General features: G+C 34.1%; 2 protein-coding genes across 2 annotated transcripts; one reads left to right on the forward strand and one right to left on the reverse strand.

The window, feature by feature from the left end:
* The first annotated feature begins 77 nt into the window (after positions 1–77).
* On the forward strand, positions 78–12,064 carry LOC124433440 (rab-3-interacting molecule unc-10-like). The gene is made up of 18 exons (XM_046983208.1): positions 78–292; positions 567–777; positions 3,126–3,179; positions 3,846–4,394; positions 4,513–4,615; positions 4,705–4,948; positions 5,118–5,262; positions 5,398–5,433; positions 5,640–5,773; positions 6,231–6,393; positions 6,606–6,753; positions 6,871–6,957; positions 7,146–7,319; positions 9,528–9,756; positions 9,901–10,001; positions 10,076–10,192; positions 10,519–10,658; positions 11,029–12,064. The coding sequence occupies exons 1-18, from the start codon at positions 159–161 to the stop codon at positions 11,398–11,400; spliced, it is 3,141 nt and encodes a 1,046-aa protein (XP_046839164.1). The 5' UTR covers positions 78–158; the 3' UTR covers positions 11,401–12,064.
* Positions 12,065–12,242: 178 nt separating this feature from the next.
* LOC124433348 (adenylate cyclase type 3-like) lies at positions 12,243–23,478 on the reverse strand. Its single transcript, XM_046983109.1, has 25 exons — positions 22,475–23,478; positions 21,050–21,199; positions 19,819–19,949; positions 19,572–19,683; positions 18,984–19,126; positions 18,612–18,773; positions 18,396–18,543; positions 18,102–18,290; positions 17,777–17,820; positions 17,624–17,680; positions 17,307–17,367; positions 16,935–17,032; positions 16,698–16,785; positions 16,488–16,604; positions 16,235–16,305; positions 16,000–16,018; positions 15,643–15,806; positions 15,244–15,340; positions 15,110–15,151; positions 14,783–14,902; positions 13,829–13,975; positions 13,638–13,742; positions 13,135–13,252; positions 12,928–13,052; positions 12,243–12,711 (listed from the first exon to the last, which is right to left on the reverse strand). Exons 1-25 carry the CDS (start codon positions 22,820–22,822, stop codon positions 12,544–12,546), a joined length of 3,024 nt encoding a protein of 1,007 aa, XP_046839065.1. The 5' UTR covers positions 22,823–23,478; the 3' UTR covers positions 12,243–12,543.
* Positions 23,479–23,767: the final 289 nt, after the last annotated feature.

Below are 23,767 nucleotides of genomic sequence, written 5' to 3' on the forward strand. Positions count from 1 at the left end.
AAAATGATCAATATTTTGGTGGTGACGTAAAATGATTAAGGCTGATACGAATTTCTGACAATTTCTGATACAGCAACGAATTTGCATCGCTTGTTAGGATCTCCATTCTTGTTTGTGTTCAAGTGAAATATTATCGGGGTAATAGTTTAAAACTACGAATGATGACATCAGGAAATCCTATTGAACCACCTCTACCTAACCTTTCACATTTAACCGACGAAGAACGAGTCAAAATACAAGAAGTTATTGAAAGACAAAAGGCTTGCGATGCTGAAACACACAAATTGCAACGGTAGAAATTTATTATAAGTGATGCTTTCACGTTTCTCGCGTGCCCATGCATCCAATATTTAAACTATTCGTTTGTTTTTATTTGTAATCCGTTGGAGCATGAAATTTCTCAGTGGAAAACCCTTTTTCGTCTGGGAATTCGTCTGGATATCAAAAGTACACCGCGGTGAACGCTTCCCTTTTATAGTTACAATAGATTTTGTTTGACATCAGCAGCATTATCTAGTCATTTTGAGTGTGTATTTATTGAATAGAGCGACATTTTATTTCGACAGACTCCTCGCTAAAGAAGTGGAGACTTATCAAAATAAACTTGAAGTGAAGACTAAAGAATGGAGAGCTGTGGAGCAAGGAAAACAGAGCAACGTGTGCGAACTTTGTCATAAAACCAAATTTAGCGAAGGAATTGGAAAAGAGTGCAAGTATTGCCGACGGCGTGCTTGTAGCCGATGTGGAGAGACAGTCACATTTCCTTCAAGGAAACAGGTAAGGTTTATTGTTGCTATGAAATTTAATGTTTTGATATAAGAAAAATTGCAAACGACCTAAATGGGCAGAAATATTTACTGTGGCATACTTATAATACCAACTAAGTCGATTCCTACGTTATATAAGACGTTTGACTTTATCAACACGTAGGTTTTTATTCTCAGTCAGTCAGGAAAGCGTCAATTGCCTATGCTCTTTCAAAGCGAAGTTGAAGCGTTTTAAAAGATATTCTGGGAAAGACGATATTACTATTAAACTTGAAAAGTTACAAATTATTATTGCCCATAGTTGCAAAATCATCGACGAACATCGTGATTTGTACCATTTTACGCTATTTTTCGTTGCAAGTTCAGCTCAGAAAATAATATGTTGCCTACTGCACTATGTACTGTCGTGTTGACCTTTCTTTTCATTTGTAAACAAAACAACATCCCTGTTTCTATTAATATTTAACCGGCCCATTACGCATTGTTATAATTAATGCTTGAGCAAGCTAAATTTAATGGAAAGAGCTTTTGAAATTGGTTTTGTCGGCTTTATTATGTTTGTTAAATATTTCCCTATTAGGAATATTGTCTTTTAAGCTTTTGTGATGTAGAAAGTTGTAGGAAAATATTTTTTAAAAATTTAACTCACTCTAGGCTGACTCAATGCACTAGACCCGTTTTGAGCAGTTTTTGGTTATTTGAAAGTAGATTCTAAAATCAACTCAATTTTGTAGCTTTAGAGTGGACTAACTTCTTTAACTTATTCATTTTATTTGGACAGTATGTCAGCCCACACAAATTACAAACAAATGACCCACTTTCTTTTAATATTTTACACATAAAAGATCTTACGAAAGGTTTGATGCACTGTCATCAAAAAATGTTTATCTTGTTTGCGTGAGGTTAAACATTTATGTAAATGTTATTAAAATTTAGTATTCGCTTTGTATAATGTTCATTTCGCGATAGAAATATTTGTGTTTTTTATCTCTTGATATGTGTGGGAGCTTTAAATGTTGTTTAGGATTTGAAAGATTTTATTCAGTAATATTCTTTCGGCAGAAACGTGTATCGGAAGAAATTACTGCTACTTCTATTTTAATGGATACAAATTGCGCTTTGTTTTGCACTACAATAAATGTTCTGTTCCCAAGAAGATTTCTTTGAAGAAATCACATGTAGCTTATTGAATAAATTTGAGACTCTTTCTAAAAATTAGTTGAAAAAGATATGTAGAACTTGAAACCATCCTAACTTTATATCAATATTAACATCATTTGTTATTATGATGACGTGTATACTGAGTTATCTATCAGTAATTGCGGCAAGCAAACTTTGTTTTTCAAAGAAATCTGTCGTTATTTGAATCTGGAGTTATTTTGTAGAGAGTCGTTGAATGAAATTCATGTACCCTTAATCTGTTTTTTTTCTCAGTTGAATTGAATTCGACACCTCTCCCCCTTTTTTTTCGTTTGTTTCATTTGATGCTTTTGCAATTACTTTTATACGACATTGCTTTTTTACTGAAGAAAGTTTTCAGTGGTTATTACATTCATGCAGCTTCTACAGTTGCTGACACATAAGCATCGTAAGATTTAAAGAAAATACGTTCCTGATTTAAAATCAACATTCTTCAGCAACATCTGTTTAGCAAAGAGATATTTTGGTGTGACTATGCTCTGCTATATAGCTAAGCTTTTTAGTTATCATGGCGATCTTCAAGAAGTAAAAATTGGAATATTTCAGTTTCCGTGCTACGAAAAAGCTTCCGTCCTTGAAAGATTTAAAAAAGAGTGCTTGCATGTTGCCATTAAAGTTTGTTGTTATTTTTCTTTAAGTGCCAAAAGCCTTTTCCTCATATAAAGACATAAACGTCTGCTTCCAATGTTTTTATAAATTTTTAATAGGCCTAGGCTAACGAACTAAATTAATGTGGTTAAAAAAAGATAATGTGACAACGCAAATTTTGACGTTAAATTAAACAGGGAAAAGATAAAAAGACAATAAACTGAATCCATCAGAATTTCTCAGAAGATTTTCATGATAAAAGATACTTTTGTCCTTATCTTACTTTTGACGAATATTTCTTCATTAGGTTTGAGTTTTGTTCATCACCGAAACCGCTGTTCTTTCATCTCTTTTTCTTGTTTGTTTTTCAGCTAAATTAAAAATCATTAAAAGGCAGTATAATGGATTTTAAAACATACCAACTGTTGAGTTGACAATTTGAATTCTGGCAATATTTTGTGAAACTTTTTTTATTGCTTTATAATGAGAAATTTTTAACAACGACGATATGTCAACAGTAATTTTTGATCACCTGATTGTTTCATGAAAATTTTCTTTTATGTAAAACAGGGATTTTTTACAACGCTTATTCAAGATTTTAAACAAATGGCCCTTGGTCAAGAGGTTTGTGTTAAATGTGTAAATTAAGAAACAATTTCTACATTCCATTGTTAAAGTCTTATGATGCTGTGTGATAAAGTCTCACTCAACATTCTGGTGACTTGTAAAATAATTTTACTTTTTAAACCATAACATTAACTCCACACTTGAATAAACTATTTTAGCATAAAAGTAATAAGATGGCGAGGGGAAAAATATTGAAAACTTCAATTAAACAAAAATAAAACAACGATATAGATGCATAAAAAACATTTTTAGTAAAATGTAATTATTTTAAAACACCATAAATTATTTTTAAATTGCGTTCTTTTAAAAACAATAACTGAATGTATGTTGTTTATCTCAAACTGTAAAATAAATATCTAAAAAGTAAAAAAATTTTGAATAAAAGTCTTTAAAAAAAACTAAATGTCTGTTCTTGAGTTTTATTGGAAACTACGCATTTTATTGCTGTAAAATATCTTCATAAATAGATTTCTGTGCGGGAGTTGTCTTTCTTTCTTTCTTTCTTGAAACCATGCTCTAGCATTTTAGCTGAGTTAGTATTTTTTTAGCTCATTTTATTCGTTTTATCGTCAATTCTTCGTTTGCAATAAATTAAAATAATCTTTTTGTTTTTCACCTTTTTTTTTTCAATTCAATGTTTTTATGTTTCTATCTTTCATCTAGTCATCGTGGATATGCATTATATGTAAAAAGAAACAGGAGCTTTTACTTAAAACTGGAGGATGGTTTAATCCTTGGCATGACTCAGCTCCAGTCTCTACTGCTGAGACCATCGAACTCCTTCTTAAAAATAACGGATCTCGTAGACGCTCCTTACAAGAGAATATTCCAGTTATGTATCAGGGGATAGTCAACCATAGAAATTCGCGAGCTGACAGAGGTATGAAACGGGATTCTTCCTCATCTCGAGATCACGCTAATCCGAACGGAAGTAATGACTACGGAAAGCTACTACGTTCTGTCAGTCTCAGTCCCCGCTCAAGTCGTCGTTCCAGTCTACGCACAAACACCTTTTCCACGCGACCATCTTTGTCTGACGATGACGTCGAGAGTCCACCTGGCAGTGAAGTCGAGGGCTACTCGCGAGAATCACGCACAACATCCACCAAAGGGAGCTGTAAAAAAGTAAGCTTTCGTGACGGTCATGAGGAGTATCGCCCGACGATTTTGCGAGGAAGTGTCTTGGGTCGAGGTGAACGAAATACTGACTCGGTAAGAACTAGTAGAAATGTTAGCTTATGTTTTTAAAAATATTCTACAGTAGTGTGCTGTTGAAGACAGTTGTTAATAAGCAATTATTTGTAAAGAGAATTGTAAACACATTATTTAGAATGCCACATCTTTAATTCGATGGTCAAAGCCTGATGACGATGGTAAATGTTTGGGTGAAGTTCTATTAAAGCGAAATAATCAGAGATCATTGGAAGATATAGGTTATTGTATATCTCTCTTTTCTTCTCCTGGCATGAAAACAGCTTAGAGTGTGTATGTTGTTTTCAGAAACTTCTCTTGTCTTTTTTAGATCCTTATTCTGTTTATGGGTTAAAAATCGTTGGAGGAAAGATAACTCATAATCACAAACCTGGAGCGTTTATTACTGCTATTGATGAGGGGAGTCCTGCTGATCGAGCAGGGCTCGTTTCCGGTGATGAAGTAATGGAATGGAATGAATACTCACTTGTCGATTGTACATTCGAAGATGTTCTTGACGCCATTTCTAACTCACAGGAAAGCCCTGATCTCCATGTTGTTGTATCGAGACCCAAGTAAGAATAAAATATAAAAATGTGTGTCAGTGTAGGTAGTGATGAATGAACAACAGAGAAAAAGAACAGTCTTTACACTATCTAAAATATAAACTAAGATAACGTGTGCCAATGTAGGTAGTGATCAATAAACAGCAGAGAAAAGCAAACTAAAATTTTTTATGTTCAGGAACAAAGTTCCACTTCGAACGGAACCCGCTGACTTCACGACGTCAAGAAGCAACAACAACACTTTTTGTGGGTGGAAAGATTCTCAAGATCATTTTTTGCCAAATGGGAAGGAGAATCGTTTTCCACAACGAAATGATTACAATGTACGATTGAATTTCTTTAATAAGTACTTGTATTGCTGTGTTAAACAAATTTATGTTTTGTTAATACAGAACATACAGTAAATTATTCATACAAGTAAAATTAATATCACATATTATGATTGTCGTACATTGCAGCATATTACTGCCGTCAAAATCAGTGGACGTATCCAGGTACATTGATATAAATTGATTATTATACAGTGCATGACAACCATGAGAGTAAACAAGTAAACAAAATTTATCATTGCTATGTTGCAACATAAAATTGATAGCAGTGAGAAGCGTGTCTTAAATCCAAGCTATCAAAACTTCCGTATACAATATAGAAGCTTAACAGTTGACATTCATGAAGTTTTTATTATATTTTGTTAATATAGGTCAAACTGCATTATAATCATGAAGCGGCTAACTTAACTGTGACTATCGTTTGCGCTGAGGGACTTATCACGCGTGATAACACGAATGAAATACCCAATCCTTATGTTAAGGTGTATTTTCTCCCCGATCGTAGGTGAGTCATCATGTATTTTCTATTGCTATGTAAATCATTTCAAATTTAAATGTAAATGCATGTAAATGTTGTTACTTAGTCTCAAAGAGTTTTGCTATGTTGTTGTTTTGGCTTAGGTAAAACGCTTGAGTTCCATCAATGTAGATTATATAAACGTAGGTTCCATCAATGTAGATTATATAAACGTAGGTTCCATCAATGTAGATTATATAAACGTAGGTTCCATCAATGTAGATTATATAAACGTAGGTTCCATCAATGTAGATTATATAAACGTAGGTTCCATCAATGTAGATTATATAAACGTAGGTTCCATCAATGTAGTTTGTATAAACGTAGGTTCCATCAATGTAGATTATATAAACGTAGGTTCCATCAATGTAAATTATATAAACGTAGGTTCCATCAATGTAGTTGCTGAACAAATATATTTTTCTCTCTGTTGGGGGCTTATTAGCATGCAAAGCAAGCGACGGACAAAAACCATTCCAAAGACAGCTTCGCCAAAATGGACTCAGTCTTTTGTATACCCCTGCCGGCCACAGAAGCTTCAGGGAAGGTCCATTGAGATAAGTGTCTGGGACTATAAGAAGTCTGGGGAGAGCGAGTTTTTAGGAGAGGTATGGGCTTCGATTTTTGAGTTATATACATTAACATTGTATTTGTTCTCATATAGTCATAATTCAAGCTTCTTTTGCTCCAGCATATGAAACTGCTAAGTTACGTCATATGAATGATTTGAATGTGATTAGTTTTATATAGACTGTACCAAAAGGAACAAACGAAAATAGTTTAAGATTGTTCTATTGATAGTTTAATACATTTTTTCTAGGTTCTTATTGATCTGACGACTGCTAATGTAGATGGTAAACCGATGTGGTATTCATTGTCAACTCATGACGACAACTCAAATCTCTTACGACCCCCAACACCTGTTCAAAGTTCATCTGTAATTCTTAACGATAGCTCGACCGGAACAGGTGAGTGTTATTGATTGCTGCTAACTGTTTTCTTAACTGTTTACAATTTCTCCCTTAACTTGAGCAACAATTCTACTCTTACAAAATTCAGCATGTTTCATATATTGTTTTTTTAAGGTTCACTAAGGCTCAACGATGACCTACGCTCCACACATGAAAATGAAGCAAGGAATAATGGCAACTTAGCATATCAAAATAATCCTCGTAAGTTTTGTAAAATTTTCTGATGTCGTGTATGCAACCAAGGATAGCTATTGAAAGAATAAAAACTACATAGTAATTTTTATTACGAAATTACATTTTGATTTGTAAATTTTTCATCTGGAAAGTTTAAGCGCTTCATTGTTCATAACACAGTGTTCCTTCGTTGACTATAATTTGTCCATTTTTAGGATACAGTCCAAGAATTGAGCGCATAGTACCGCCTCAAGATGTCAAAAACATAGAGAGACGTTCCCCTCTTGGAACCTTTAATTCAGACTTTCCTTTACCAGGTACGAAAAAACCTCGAACCCTTCCTGGTCTCACACATGAACTTCGACCCTCCAGTGAAAATTGGTTTTCAGGTAAAAATATTTTTATTGTTAGATTTTTATTGCAAAGATTTGATGGAAACCCTAGGATTTCTGAGATGTCTTTGTATAAAAAATCGTCGTCGCTCTCTTCTGCTTGTTCTTAGCTAACAACTAAAAAAGTACATCGTTTAAATAATGCTTCAATAAAAAAGGAAAACATCAAAACATGGTCCAGCAATGCTTTCAAACAATCTATGTTCAAAGTTCAAACAAACTGTAATTGTTATTATTCGTAGTGCTGTTACATCACATCAAATGGACATTGCACATGCGTATTCATTGAGAAACGTCTCTGATATTGTCCCGATTTTGTATCAACACCCCGACAACAAAACACTAGCGTATAGTTATGTTATCTGTAGCTGAGCCTTAACTCTAAAATATTCGGTACGAAAATGAACTAGTCAACTTCTTGTTTTGTCGTGTAATTCTGTTAGCTTTTTTTAATCTCTGAAAAACTTTGCTCTATCCTTGAATGACTGCTGATTATAAGAGTTAGAACTTTTTCCAACACTATATGAGGCAAGGAAAGCTGATAATCCTCATTTTAGATAAAGCCTATAGATAGTATGCTCATGTTATAAGTAACAGTAAACGAGAGAGTTAAATCAGAAAGATATAAACCAATAAAAATTGTATAATTTAAGGTTGTCTTAAATTACATGTGTCATAAAAAGGCACAGAGTTTCATAAGAATTTAATTGAAGCATTGCTTGGTTTATTTTATTTTAAAAAGATAAAATATGAAAGCAAAAAACCCCGTTTTCGGGCCATGCTTCCCGATACCTTGTTAATCTTAAGGCACTAGAACGCCGCATGTTAACGTTTCGGTAGGAGATTTCGGCCCCTCCACGCTATCCTACTTGGGAGATGCCAAAGCAAGCTTCCGCTCATCAGACCCCGAGATCACCTGCAATAGGCTTTGCTCGGGGTACGCAGGGAGAGTGCGGTCGCGACCCGAAACGTCTGGACCCCTAAGCCACTGCATACATATCGCACCCAGCTTCCACTGCTAGTTGACATCTACAATATGAAGTTTTAGCTTTATATATATATACACAAATTCAAAGGCTTACGAAAGTTGTGGTATTATTCAAGTCACTACTGCGCATGCTCAGATTATTTCTTTGAGCTAATTGCCACGAAAGTAGTGCAAGTAAATATAGTTAGTCGTTGCCATGACTATGAACAATTAGTCGAGTGGATTGTGCATGCTCGTGCGCATGCGCAGATGATTTCTCTATTAAATTGTTATCAAGCATGCTATTTACTTCAAAATCGATGCTAGTAGATGCAGTTGGTCGTTGCCATGACCATGAACTTGTGCAGCTGGTCAAGTCGACTGTGCATTCTTTAGCAGATTGCGCATGCGCAGATGATTTGTCTGAAAATTTGTGACTGAGCTAGCAATTAACTCCAAAATAATTTTTTTCTAAAGTCAGATGGTTGTATCCATGGTGTTTCTACTATTTTGTAACCGAGCATGTTAGTCACTCCTAGAGCAGTGCAAGATGATTGACTGGTATGAACTCGTTAGTTGATCGAGTGGATTGTGCAAGTATTCATTTGTCTTATATTATTGGCATGTTGTCTGTCTTCTTTGTGATGTCAATGACCGTTATCCGCTTGGTGCGTCTTTACCATGCTTAAAAGCAAGAAGCCAATACCCACTCTGGACAAAAAGAAAAATGCTTACTAAAACCGTGGACATATCTTGTGATAGGCTTTAATAAAATGTGTTTATTTGCCACAAAGTCAATGAATGTTCACCTCATGATACATGAATCAAAATTAAATGGGAGTTAATGGAGAAATGAAATTTATCTATGAAATATTTAATTCTTGATTCACATCACGAGTCAAAAAGCAATTCACTATGCTCGGATCTATAATCGTTTCTCCCCTTATTTTTCTTATGTTCTATAGCTCTATATGAACCTTTATTACATTCAGAAAATCAATTCTTTAATTGATTAAGTGTGACTTTGAAAGGAATGGAAGCTATTTAAATTTTATTTGTGCTGAGCAATTACTTTATTCATTATTAATGGTTATGTTTATTCATCTAAATATGTAACTTTAGTTTGACTGTTAGGTTTTGTCCAATTGATACACAGGAAAATATTTTACATCAATACCAACTAAGCCAACTTTCCTTACCTAGAGTTTTAGGCTTAGCATTATCAAAATTTTTCTCAGATTCAGATCCCCGACATAGCGACACCACGGTTGCCAATAGCCGTCTCCATTCTTCCTCTGTAAATAACCCACCACGTACTAATGGTTCCACCTGTGTACCCTACGATCACTTATCAAATTCTTTTCCTAATGGTCAAAACTCAAGTCGATCATCATCTGTTGCCAGTGATCGCAGTCCTACTGGAAGTGTAGGTAGTATCACGGGGTCCATTACGAGCACAGAAAGCAGGTGATTTTATATATACAGCCTCATTTTTGATAGCTGCGTGTTTTGTCAACAGAGATTGAGATTTGTTTTTATTGTTATATAAAATGGCTACCTGAACAATGAGATCTCGTTTTTAGTAATGTTTTTTTTCTGTGTATCTTCCAGTCAATCCGTAAAGCAAGCACGAAAACAAGTGGCTGACCAGCAAATGCAAGATTTTATTGATGGACTTGGACCTGCTCAAATTGTCGGACGTCAAGTACTGGGTATATACATGTTAGATTCTTTGAAATATATTTTAAAATTCAAACGTTTGATGTTATTTTTTGTTTTGTTATAGCGTCACCTCGCATGGGTGATATTCAGCTAAGTTTTTACGATCGTAAGGGAGTGTTAGAAGTTGAGGTTATTCGTGCGCGGGGTCTTCTTCCGAAACCTGGATCTAAGATATTACCAGGTAAGATTCTACTGTAAAATGTCTTGTTTCATGTTTATAATAGGGAAAATCATAGTGGAAATTGTTTGAACTCATTTGATTCATAAAAATTGTTCATTCGCTTGGAAAATATAAAAAAAGACACGATAGAACAACACTTTAGTTAATATATTAATAAATGGTATTGATTACTATTATGATCAAAACTTTTATGAGAAAATGCTTAGTTGTATAAATTGTCCAAACTTTTTTCTCTGAATAAGAAACTTGAAAATGTTAAGGGTAATTAAGATGATTTTTTTTACTGAAGTTGTTTACTAAACAATCGTTTTCTCTTTGCTTTAAAGCTCCGTATGTAAAAGTTTACCTTATGGAAAATGGAAAGTGTCTTGCAAAGAAAAAAACACGTCCAACACGAAGAACTTTGGAACCTCATTATCAACAACAATTGGATTTTCGATGCAACGTAACTAACAAGACATTACAGGTGCGCCATTTTAGTATGTCATTGTGTTTCATTCTTATTTCTCCTGGAATACATTATCCAGACATCTTAACTAGGGGAGGGAGGGGGGGTGTTTCTGGTTATGTTTTGTTCGGGAATACTTCATTTAGTTAAGCAGATGTTAGTCGTTTTATTGTAAGGATATGTCCATTGTCTTAGGATACTATATTCCGACATGTTTTATTCAGGGTATTTTTTTGTCAATAATTTTTTATGTTAAAATCGACTTGTGTAAGGAATTCAAATATGTTGAATGGAAGTAAAGCAAAGATGGAATTTGCAATATTTGATAACTTGATTTCGTAAATTGGAGGTTATTGTTGACAGTATGCTTCGTGTTTTTCATACGAAGGTAATTGTTTGGGGTGATTATGGTCGTATGGATCGCAAGGTATTTATGGGAGTAGTTCAGATCCTTCTCTCCGATCTCAATCTCACTACAATGACTTTGGGATGGTATAAACTATTTTCTACCGCTTCCATGTGTGAACCACCTATCTTCACGCCACCGACGAGTCCCATGGTGTCCCCCATTGATGGGTTCACACGTCAAACATCATCCAGCTCAATACATAGTCTACCTACGCAACATCTTCAGCGATCACCCAACATGCATAAACACTCGTCTCTCAGTCAGTTAGGCATCACGCATGCACCACGTGCACAACCAAGGGTTAGTAGACCTCGCATTGAGATGATTGCTGATGAAGGGGACTTTGTATGATTTTCGTGGATAAGAAATAATTGTGAGGATTTACGTTTTCAAATGCTTTGTTGCATGAAATATGGAGGTTCAAATTTATCATCTTCCCGTTTACAGATCTCGTAATTTATGCTTTTCGAAAGTAAATTGTACAGCATATGCATGCTGTGCGTTAAAATTTAATTTATTACCGTAGAGAAAGACAGCCATGATTAATATTATCATATTTAGCAGAGATAAAACAACAGATGAATAGATAACAAAAATTAAACTTGGAACTTGGTTCCTCGCTAAAATATAAATATTTTGCTCTGTAACCGAATAATCCAAAAGCTATTTAGAAAATACGAGTTAATTGTTGTTGAATAACCTGAAAGATTTCATCATTTGACAAGAAAATGCCCACTTTAGAAAGGGAATTCAAAGTTGAAAATTTATAATAATTCAAGTTTATGATTTGAGTCAAAATTTTTATGCTTACATTTTGACAACATAAAATAATCGTTAAACATATAGTTATTTTAATCCAGAACAAATCTTTTGGATTATCTTTGGTTAAACTTATTTATTGTATGATTAAAACTAGAATATTGTAATTTTAAATATATTCAAAGCCAGTACTTTCTTAATTGTGTAGAATAACGTGTATACAATTATTCCAGTCATTAAATGCGGAAAGAAGAAAGTCTTAGTGTTTAAGGATGTTTTTTATTAATGATGTTTACATCATGTGGCAAAAGTATTTCATTTACCAATCAATGTCTGTATCGTGGGTCAGGTGATCGTTGCTCGTATTCTCGAATCTTGTAAATTCAAAGTCGAGCCATTTTAATTTGGGATTTAATTACTACCATCATAACAACTTTGAAATGATTGTTTCTTTGTACTGACAATGCTCAACAGTAGATGTGCTATTTACATACTTTTTACTGGTATGTTTTTCAAAAAGTAGCAGAAAAGTCATTGGTTTAGTTAATCCTACGTTTGTTTTACTATTAATTAGTTTCAAAAACTCTATGAAACATAAATAAAGCTTCTCATTCTTGAGCAGCTTGTCTGTAATGTCTATTTTTTGACAATAAATGGCACATTATGATAGTGAAATTTAACGTCTCTGGACCAGCAGTAAAGACATGTTTTTTTTGGATTAGTTAACTATGGCCTTCATAACGCCGTATCGTTCGAATTTTGTTGATTTTCTGAACCGTTTTCTTTCTCTTTTCCTGTCAGGTAATACGTTGTCAAAGTTCCTTTGCCTTTTACTTTCACGAGTCCTCTATATACAAATAGATATCCTTTGTCCTTGAGTATTTCGTAAGTCTTCTCTACAATCTATAGTAGTTATAAGAAGAATAGTTAAGAAAATACGAAGCTGTCCTTAATAAAATGAAGTTAGTTCTGATTGATTTTCCTGAAGCAATCCAACTACACTGTATGAATTACGTTAAGTCTAGGGTATTGCAATAACGATTATAAATCAACAAAAGTTCCCTGTTTATAAATGAGTTTCACACGGTTAGTCATGTCCATAAATTTTTTCCAACATACCTGTATGCAACCGCCCTTTCCAGTACTATCCATACGACTGGCGACGTTGACAGTATTACCCCAAATGTCATAATGAGGCTTCTTTGCACCAATAACGCCACCAACCACTGGTCCCCAGTGAAGACCTGATGTAGGAAATAGCAACTTCATTCCTTAAAATCTTATTTTTGTTTATTTTTTTTAACTCTGTAAGAATAAGTTACTTACCAACTCGAAGAACGAACTCATTGAACGACTCACTGTTTATGTCGCCTAAGCGGTCTTTCAGTGTTAATGCAAAGTCCACAAGGTCAGTAAGAGGTTTTAATGTTTCGTGAACTTTGTTCTAGTGAACGAGAACAAATTGAGGCGAAGAAAAAAGCGACAATAAATAATTTTGACAGTTTGACGTTATTTATTCCTGACAATTTTAGCTGAATTTTATGTGATAATTTTTATGTTAGTGATAATTAACAAAATCAATTTAGAATAATAAACTCTACATGTGATTAATATCTTAAAAAATATAATAAAACAGGATAAACTGACTAAAATGGTAAATTCTAAACACCTAGTGGATTTAGACAAACAACTATCATGTGAAAACATTCTGGAAAACATTGTAACGATGGTAACGACATTTCCCAGATGTTTCGAAAGATTTTTTGGAAAATTATAATTTAGATACGTGGCTATGCGCTCAAAAAACTTGTCTGTGACATGTGTAATACCTGTTTTTCCTTTACAAGTCCAGAGGCAAGACCAGATGCAGCCATGTAGGTACTACATATCGTCTTGATCTTTTCAACATCAGCAAATTCCGGTTTATCTAATACCTAAAAGATGGTAGTTATAAGAACTGTAATTGAAATAAACATTAATGTGTCTTTCAATAAATCATCATTCTGCTCGCTAAACGTACTGCGTCGAAATCCGAAATGACTTCATTGAGAAATCTCATACATTCAACACCGCTGTTGTTGATACTGTCTTCTGAGTAAAAGTCGTCAAAATTTGGTATCGATGCAAACATTACGCTGACGTTTTCATAAGAATGACTGTATAATTCCTGAAAATAATGAAATGGATTTTTCTAGTGTATGGAAATAGTTAAGTACTGAAATTCTTAATAGTTTGAATCCCAACTCAGAGTTTCACGCTCAATGCGATCTTCATGCGGTCATCTCAAATTTTGTATGTTTGCATCTGTTTTTTCTTGAGTTTTAGTAGTTTACTCAAAAAATTTTGTGGCACTCTTCCTGGTTGATTCGAGGGAACTTGAGCTTGTTTGATGATTAATCATTCGATTTTGTGGCATTTCTTCTTTGCTTCCCAGATGTACTTCGAGGGCTCAGTTTCTGATAAATATTTGCGTTTAAAAGGTGTTGGATGTCATACCAATGTACATCTTATGAGCTTGTTTGGGTTCTTCAGTACCTACTCTAAACTACTTATCAACTTAGGTATTGGCTGCTTTGACACAGGGGTGATCTGAGCACTAGTTCTGTTCCTTGGCTCGAGATTAAGATTCATGCTTTTGATATCTAAGCTGATCATCGTTTGACCATGTCGAAACTACCCATCGTCACATTAAACAATTAAACTCCGAGAAAAGCATTTGGAAACATGCAGAATTTATACGAGATGATCTTCTGAAGATTTAATGCATGGAGCATGAAACTCTAAGCTGGACAATAGAAATTGTCTGTAATGGATATCTTGAAGAAGAAATGAATTGTTAAAACTAACTGGTGAACATAACATGTGCTTTTCTCTGATGTAACTTTTGTTGAGCCAATGTTACCAATGTATGAAAAAGCAACTGACAGAGTTATCTAGTGGAAATTATATTTTTGGTTTCTATATAATTTCTTACTGTTTCATCTTTGTCCTGGTTTTGCATAAAATGTGTAGCAACATAACTTGGTAATATGTTATTAATCAGCATTAAATTTCTTTGTTTGATGTTATTAATTTTTTGCTTGCTTTCTTCGGCCTAGAATAACAGAGATAAATGGATGAAAGAATCTGGCCTGCATTGCAGATTTCGTCTTGGTATATAAATACACAGAACAACGCATTTTATCTGGTACGTAGAGGGATTTCTAATTTTATTGTTAATTGCAATTCACTATTTCAAAAAGAAATTTCGTACCATTGTATGTGGTAAATTTTAAAAATATACTATTTTCGCAGTCACTACCTCTAATTTCCATACAAATAATGTCTTTGCAGTTTTTGACGTCTAAACGATAAATCAACATTATAAAAGCAACAACTGTGTATGATAAGGAAGAACTAAGACAAGCGAGAACATTATTTTTCATTTTTACGTACTTGTCGACAATGCATGGTCAAGATTATTAAACTAAATGTGAGAATAATTGGTCCAGTGTATTTGCTGCCAACACAATCATCTGAGCATTCATTTCCACTGCAAAAGTTTTAGAAAAAAAATGTCAGAACATATTCCTTCATACATACAGTTTTTTTGTGTTTTCTCCGACCAATGGAAGTTGATAGTTTTTAATAGAACTGCAAAAACAAAAGATATGAACCACTACAGCCTTGTATGGAATAATTAAAGTTCAGTTATCCAGAAAATATGCTCTTTACTCGGTGTATACAGTGATCGCATTAAAATGATACAGAACTGTTATCTAATGTAAGTTAAGAGATTGATCTTTGTGGTTTTTTACTGTAGTACGTTTATGTTGACAAACAAATAGTTCTTACTAAACACGTTCATCAAAGTTGTCATAAATGCCATCCACAGCAATATTCGTCAAAATCCAGTGTAGGACAGTCGTTAATAACATCAAACCAAATTTGAAAAAGAAACTTAATTGAGTGATGACGCAGGTGCCAAGTTGAACAAGAATCGTAATATAACTAAAATACTAAAAAAGAAATGGAATAGAATTAGTTCGACTGCATATAATCATTGAACTTACATCGTCTGACTGACATTTTCAAGCAACATAGAGTATGAGAAATATGGGGCAATTGCCCCTCCCCCCCCCCCTTGCCGGAGCCTCTGTTGACGTGAAAGATGGAAAATCTTATATCAAATTAACCAATTCCACAACAAACAACGATTATTGCTTTTTTCCTCAATGCATGCTTGATGTTGTTTGTGTATAAAGTTTTAAAGCACACCGTTCGAATCTATGCAAACCAAATACTCCTAATTTATTCTTGGAATTTCAACTCATGCCAAAAAGGAGCAAGTATAGCGAAGTGGACAAATAAAATTATAGTAAAACAAAATAAAGAATTTAAAGAATGATCAATCAAATAAGGTGAAGGTTATTTCATGCTCTCTTACCATTGGATATAAACAAGCTTTGTCTTTGGGATCTTGTTTTTTACATGAAACATGTTTTTGTTACAACCCGTCTGAAATGAAATGCATTTGTATTAATGCAATCTCCTTTTTTTAGCATTTGAGACTTTTAAATTATAAAACGTTAAAAATGATCTTTACAAACTGAGGATTTAAAATCTCGTTTGATTTTTATCCAATTGAGCTGAAAAGACCTATCCCCAGTTTCCCTATATGTACCCTCAATCTTGCTTACCATCAAAACAGATGTATAAAGAATCAATAGCAAAACAGCAATAACGCCTAAACTCGTCCTCGCTAGCTTCTTTTTCTCAAGATAATTCGACATATCCACCAACACATGGGGAAGGTACTAAAAATGACAATTGATGAATTATATTTACGTGGAAATGTCACATTATTAGAATTTGCTTATGATGGTAAATGTAAGTTTATCTTTTTATACCTTTTCAAATCTGTAAGCTAACGTAACACAAATGAAAGAGAGAAAGATGAAAAATATAACTGGAAACATGGAGTATTGCTGGATTGACCTAAAAGGTGTATTATTAAATGGAATTAATTGACTTGAAAAATTCTTTTGTATTCGTAAGATTTTATGTCAAATTGATGAAGTTCGTGATAAAAATTAAGAAAAGCGGATGTTCTACGATAGAAATGATGAACAGAAAAATTTTCGTACCCAGGAATAACAGAAACTTCCACAAGAAACGAGAAAAATAAAACAAGAGAAAGTGAAGCGAATGAGACGGCACAGCCACCTTTAGTTTGAGATGAATACTAAAAAAGAAAAATATTTGCAACTCATGCATCATGACCAACATCAGTCGATGTTTATTTTAATGTTTTATAATATGTTGGAACGATAAATATTTGAAAGAATTATTGAAAAAAGACGAAAATATGTTAGAAAAAAGTGGCCAAAAAGGAGACTCGTTTTAACGAATACTGTTCCGACCTTTCCCAACCACCGCTATTGGTGTTTATTCCTTCACATTCATCTCTCTTTGTAACCATTTCATTTTAGTCATTTTAAGTATATTTTGATATTTACCTTTTCTTCGTTGATGGGATCGAAAAATTTCAATGTTATCGGATTAACTTTGTCTGAAGTCCTATACAAACCACAAGATTATTTTTACTTAGCACTTTGAAGACGCGTGTCTTATAAAGTCACAAGTCTTGTATGCATAAATTATCGTAAAAAATATTTGAGAAAGTCAAAATGCAAAGCCTATATGCATCCCATATTTATATGTTATACAATTATTTGAAATCTTTCGATATAAGAGTCATTTTGAGTTGAGCGGTTGAATGTATCATACTAGATTGTGGGTAATAGAAACCTTACGACACGACGAGTCATTATACCTTTGTTCACTCTCTTCCAGGACTAATGCAAGACTATGCATTAAATGTTCTTCATTTCTGAAACAAAAATTTTTTACTAAATCTCTCCCAGACTCTGGCAAAAAATAATTGTTCCAAGAAACGACGATAAATCAATGTTGAAATAAAACATACTCGCTCATGTTGTCGTTAACCTCGCTCTTTTCAAGACTGTCTTCCTATTAAGGATGAAATGACGTAATATATTAAATATCAAATTCAATTCATAAATAATCGGATTACTTATTGTTGGGAGATAAAATTAGTCTTCCAATGTTTTCGTTATTAACGTGTGAATTTGGATTGAGTCGAACAAATTCTTATAAATGAGATATATTATATCTCTTCTTGACAAAAGACATCAATGTTTAGCTAGAGTGGATTTAATGGCTTAAACACTTAGCACTTCTTGCATTCAGCAAAAGACTCCAGACGATGCGTTTTCAGAATGACGACTTACCGTTTTTTCAGGCAGTGAGATTTCCACTTGTTTTGGTGCTTGATGATTATTTACAACTGTACCATTTGCTTCCTTTGTTTTAAGTGCCTTCCGAGCTGTAGATCCAATGAAGCTAACGATTGGTGAAGATGTTCTTCTCTTTATATCACACTCTGGCATTACAAGTAATGGAACAGTTTCCCACTTTTCCTGAAATGCAACCATAACGCTATGAGGAAATGATATAATTTATCAACACTGATAAATAGTCTATCCTGAAATAGAAAGTTGAAGTAAATTTTAAAGTGACGGAACCTTAGCTTTTGACTTTATTTTTCCGACGATAAGATAGGTTTTAATTCCAGACTCCTTAATGTATTCATTGCGTAAATGTCCATTCCCATCTTCGACTTCATAAAGACCTTGGACTCTCTCGTACGTTTTTTCGGAGATGTGAACTCGTCTAAATGGAGTTGTATAAATAAAAGTTGAAAGCGCATGTCTCGAATCATTTTCATTGTTACTACTGACCCAGGAATTCCACCAGATTCCATTTTGTTTGCGAGGGTTGCGTCATTAGACCATGCGTCAAATTGCCACTTTTTCTGACCCAGTACTCCCGCTAACACAGCTCCAGTGTGGATGCCTACGCGCATGTCCAAACTGCTTACTCCTGTTTGCTGACGCACCTTACTGAAATAGTGCAAAATGGTTCTCAGTGTGAATCATGTTAGGCTAATGTTAGGCCTTATGTGTGAAAACTTTTAAAGTATTTCACGAAAAATTTTTTTCCTGCTCTAACTTCATCTAACTAACGTTATTTTTGAAGGTCTTTGAGAAAATTACTTTTAAAATTTGACAATGTAAATTTTGCTAAAACATCACCGATTCGTGTATTCTTACGTAATATGGTTGACCATGCCTAGACCCATATTGACAGCAGAAACAGCATGGTCATCAAAACTTTTTTTCTTTTCACTCGCATCTAATCCAGCGATACAGTAATAGCAGTCACCCAAAATTTTGATCCGTTGACAATTGTGCTTCTTCACGGAATAATTTGGGGAAAATATAAAAATAATTATTAGACAACTGAAATTCATTCATAATAACGTTTGTCTGTGGTCAGTAGCAGTCAATAAACAAGGAAAAACAAGAACAATCTTTTTCATCATCCATAAATTAATCTAAGATAACGTATGTCAGTGTAGGTAGTGATGAATGAACAAAAGAGAACAAGAACAGTCTTTGCACTATCTAAAATATAAACTAAAATAACGTATGTCAGTGTAGGTAGTGATGAATGAACAAAAGAGAACGAGAACAGTCTTTACACTATCTAAAATATAAACTAAAATAACGTGTGTCAGTGTAGGTAATGATGAATGAACAATGTTTCACTATAAGCAGTAACACTGTCACATTGCAAGAACTTTCTTTTCTTTTTGTCTGCCCTAATTTTATGCGTATTTCCACTTTAGATACACTTACGGAAGCAAGTTTGTCAAATACGGCAAAAAGTTTATTTAAGGTGACAATTAATTCCTCTGCTGAACACGTTGACGACAGCTCGGTGAAACCAACGATGTCAGCATAAAGTATGCTGCAAATGGAAAATATATTAGATGAAATGGAAAGTGTGGAAATACCTGAATTTGTGTGATAAAAAATTATATAATCAAAGTAAGTTTCAAAAAATATTCACTGATGTTTTTTTATGTTAGATTAGTTTCTCTACCTGCAACATTCCACTCTCTCGATGTAAATTTTATTAAAATTTCCGTCTTTTATTATGCGTCCATCAGACTGGAGGTCATCTTCGATATTCTTGGAAACATGACTGGGAAGCACTGACAACAACAACCGTTTCTATATTGAAATGAGAAATGGTTGTTTCGAACCTATGATGAATAGAACTACCAGCCGATTAAAGTTGTTTAAATATGCCAAAACATATTTGATAACTTTAAATAAGCATCCCATCATTACTAAACGATGAAATATTTGCTGAAGGAAATTTCAAAATCTTTAAATTTTTCTTTTATAAATGTCATATGGTGAAAAGTTGTCTTGTTTTTAGTTTTTAAACATCTGATTGTAAATCATCTTGCACATCAAATCATCTTGCAACACTAACCAACTTCCATAACATATCATCTTGCAACACTAACAAACCTCCACAACAAATCATCTTGCAACACTAACAAACTTCCACAACAAATCATCTTGCAACACTAACAAACTTCCACAACAAATCATCTTGCAACACTAACAAACTTCCACAACAAATCATCTTGCAACACTAACAAACTTCCACAACATATCATCTTGCAACACTAACAAACTTCCACAACAAATCATCTTGCAACACTAACAAACTTCCACAACATATCATCTTGCAACACTAACAAACTTCCACAACAAATCATCTTGCAACACTAACAAACTTCCACAACATATCATCTTGCAACACTAACAAACTTCCACAACAAATCATCTTGCAACACTAACAAACTTCCACAACAAATCATCTTGCAACACTAACCAATTTCCACAACAAATCATCTTGCAACACTACCAATTTCCACAACAAATCATTTTGCAACACTAACAAACTTCCACAACAAATCATCTTGCAACACTAACCAACTTCCACAACAAATCATCTTGCAACACTAACCAACTTCCACAACAAATCATCTTGCAACACAAACAAACTTCCACAACAAATCATCTTGCAACACTAACCAACTTCCACAACAAATCATCTTGCAACACTAACAAACTTCCACAACAAATCATCTTGCAACACTAACAAACTTCCACAACATATCATCTTGCGTTGTTAAAACTCGTTCCTTCTCTAATACACACCATCCAAGATATCCTAATGTACCCTCAAAGTACCCTTGATGTACCCGATTGGAGAAAAGGATAAGTGTGGAAAAGACGCACATTTCAATAAATACCTGTTTTTTATGTTGGAATTCCAATTTTGTTTTCACTTTTAGGGACTTTAAAGTTTCACTAAATGCCTGACGTTGTCGTCTGTCCGCCAGAAGGAAATCAATTACACCCATTAAGGACGCACAAAGGAACAACAAAATATTCGCTGCGATCTTAAAATAAAAAGAAAAGGTTAGTGAAGTTATAACGTATCGAAGGCGTTTGCAACTGCTCGCATGCTTGTTGTCAACAAATATTGTTTGAAAACGTTAATGTAAAATTTTTAATTTGCGTTTCATCATTTTCAACTTTACAACTGATTGTGCGAAATAAAAGCCATGTGCATTCAATTTATTTTTTCTTGCGTTAACAGCCAATACAATGACATATATTATGAGTGCCTTGCGCGACAAGCATGCTTGTTTCTTTCGGTTTTCACGTCGTCTATTTTGGCTACAAGGATAACAAAGCTAGGCTGAGCGCTTTACTTCAAAAGACACTTGAAATGTCTTCAATTGATTGGAATACTGAAGGTTATGTAATCAAGAATACAAAGTGTTATAAATACAAAAACCTTTAGCTGCTTTACATGCAAAACGTATCTTGTTGAAAGATCCTGTTATAAAATATTAATTTGCCCAAATTTTGGCGCGACTTAAAAAAAATTCCGTGCGTGTTTGCTTAAATATAGCTTCTCTTGTGAAAGACCCATCTACTCTTTCTTTCTGAAAGGGTTCAAAAGCAGCTGCATTTTAATTCACAATTATAATGTCAAGGGTAAAAGCTATTTATACGAGCGAAATTGCTTTGTGCATCAAGAAAGGTTGAAGAACTTTCCTTGCAATGAAACTCGTACTTATAAAATTTTCGAAAATATTTCCAACTGATATATTTTAATTTTGATGTTGTTTCTCATTACATGATTTACATCATTGCGACTCTTATAATTCAAATATTGCATCTTTAGCCTTAGACGTCCAAACTCCACCTGTATTGGGATTCGTTCTCAATTTGACGATAGCATCGTTCTTATATAAATTAATCGCAAAGCTGCATGTTGATTCACGTGTGCCCTAATTCGCAACGCACTCTACAACCCGCATTTTCAGATAAAACGCATAAGACATGCAGGTATTAAGTGGCATTCTTTAAAATGAGAATTAATGAATCTTCGTAGTCTTAGAATAATAGAGATTAATGTTCCAGATTAATCACGATGCATGTATTGATCGAACTGATAATGTTGTAAGAGATTGTACTTTTACATGTTTTCTCGTCAACTAAGTTCATTTGTGGTTACCTATTGTTAGCCATGACAAAGTTCAGTTTGTATTTTAGACAGTGCAAAGACTTCTCGTCTTCAGCTGCTTATTGTGAATAGCTAACATATTGCTCATTTTGCACGCTTTAAAAATCTTTCTTTAAATAAAGAAAGCAAATCAACCTACCTGATTAACGGAGTAGGATTGTAATTTATCTGCGGACAAACCCACAATCAATGAATGCACAATGCCTAAGATGGTCACCCAAAATATGCAGAATCGTAAGCGTACAGGTAGCAGTATGAAAGCTAAAAATGCTAAGAATGTTACAACTCCAACCAGGTCGCTCGGCACAAGCGGATATTCTCCCAAGCCTAACTGTAGTAATGTTTCTACAGCAGCCATAACCCATACAAGGATTGATACGTTATGACCTGGGGAGCACTGTCGCAGACAGATCAAAAACAAACCCGCAAAAATACCAAGGAAAACACCGTTGAGAATTATCACGCTTTTGTGTTGTTTAAAGCCCATGAGCGAATGAATGACTATCAAAGTAATGTTTGCTACAATTGCTGATAATGCACAGAACAGGTTACTTTTTAATCTTTCACGTTTGTTGCTTCTTTGATAAATTTTCTCCAATTTTGTCGATGTAAACGTAAGCCGTAGCGATTCCGGAAAACAAGGAAGGGAAAGACGTGGCTGGGCAACGTTACTATCCAAATGAGAGAATTCATCGTCTTCGTTTTCTTTTTACCTTGATCCTCGATGGAACCGAACACCTTCTGAAAGTCTTCTTCTATCGGCTCAATTTTGTTCGGTGGTGACTCAACACGCATGATAATAAAATTTTCAAACTTTGTTGTTCAATACTGAAGGTAGTACTAAGAAATCATTTTCTTTCACATATCAACATTTACCTTGTTACAGCTCCGAGCAAATGTATTTTTTGACGACAAAATGTATAACCCCTTATATCTTTCGCCGGGGTAAAAAAACAAGGACTTTCACGTAAATTTCAGAGAAATGTTCCGCTTCGAACGAAGTGCAGAACGCACAGCTTTTCTTTCGCAAACGAATATCACAAATACTGTTGTATGTACTGCCTCGTTTCCAACCTAATTTCTTGTCCCAACGGCAGTTGTACATAGTTCTTCATCAACGAGATAAATATTTTGTTCAAAAGTGAATTTCACAGCTGCTCGCTAGGCAAATGAGACAACGCTACTCTCAATATTACTGGTTAAACGCGAATTAAAATTTATTAGAACATACAGAAAATTTGACTTTCAAATCACAAATAATACGCGCACGATATAAAACAAGCCAGCTATACTACTATCAAGCACTTTAATACTTGACGAAAAGTTGTGGCATCAACGAATAAGACGTCCCTCGTTCCTCTCGTAGTTCATCTCACGCAAAAACATGTTGGAGAAAAGCAAAAATAACAATTTGAACAATTCAGGACAATTG

Source organism: Xenia sp. Carnegie-2017, unplaced genomic scaffold (assembly GCF_021976095.1).
Source record: "Xenia sp. Carnegie-2017 unplaced genomic scaffold, XeniaSp_v1 HiC_scaffold_13, whole genome shotgun sequence".
Taxonomy (NCBI): domain Eukaryota; kingdom Metazoa; phylum Cnidaria; class Anthozoa; order Malacalcyonacea; family Xeniidae; genus Xenia; species Xenia sp. Carnegie-2017.

What these genes read in the sequence shown, in the direction of transcription:
- LOC124433348 (XM_046983109.1), bottom strand. Translation starts at nt 22,822, where the DNA reads ATGGGCTTTAAACAACACAAAAGCGTGATAATTCTCAACGGTGTTTTC. An exon ending in AAATAAAGTCAAAAGCTAAG is followed by an intron (nt 18,291 to 18,395) that starts GTTCCGTCACTT and finishes GTTGCATTTCAG; the next exon opens with GAAAAGTGGGAAACTGTTCC. An exon ending in AACTTTGATGAACGTGTTTA is followed by an intron (nt 15,341 to 15,642) that starts GTAAGAACTATT and finishes AAACTTTTGCAG; the next exon opens with TGGAAATGAATGCTCAGATG.
- LOC124433440 (XM_046983208.1), top strand. Translation starts at nt 159, where the DNA reads ATGATGACATCAGGAAATCCTATTGAACCACCTCTACCTAACCTTTCA. An exon ending in GAAACACACAAATTGCAACG is followed by an intron (nt 293 to 566) that starts GTAGAAATTTAT and finishes TTATTTCGACAG; the next exon opens with ACTCCTCGCTAAAGAAGTGG. An exon ending in CACAACGAAATGATTACAAT is followed by an intron (nt 5,263 to 5,397) that starts GTACGATTGAAT and finishes CGTACATTGCAG; the next exon opens with CATATTACTGCCGTCAAAAT.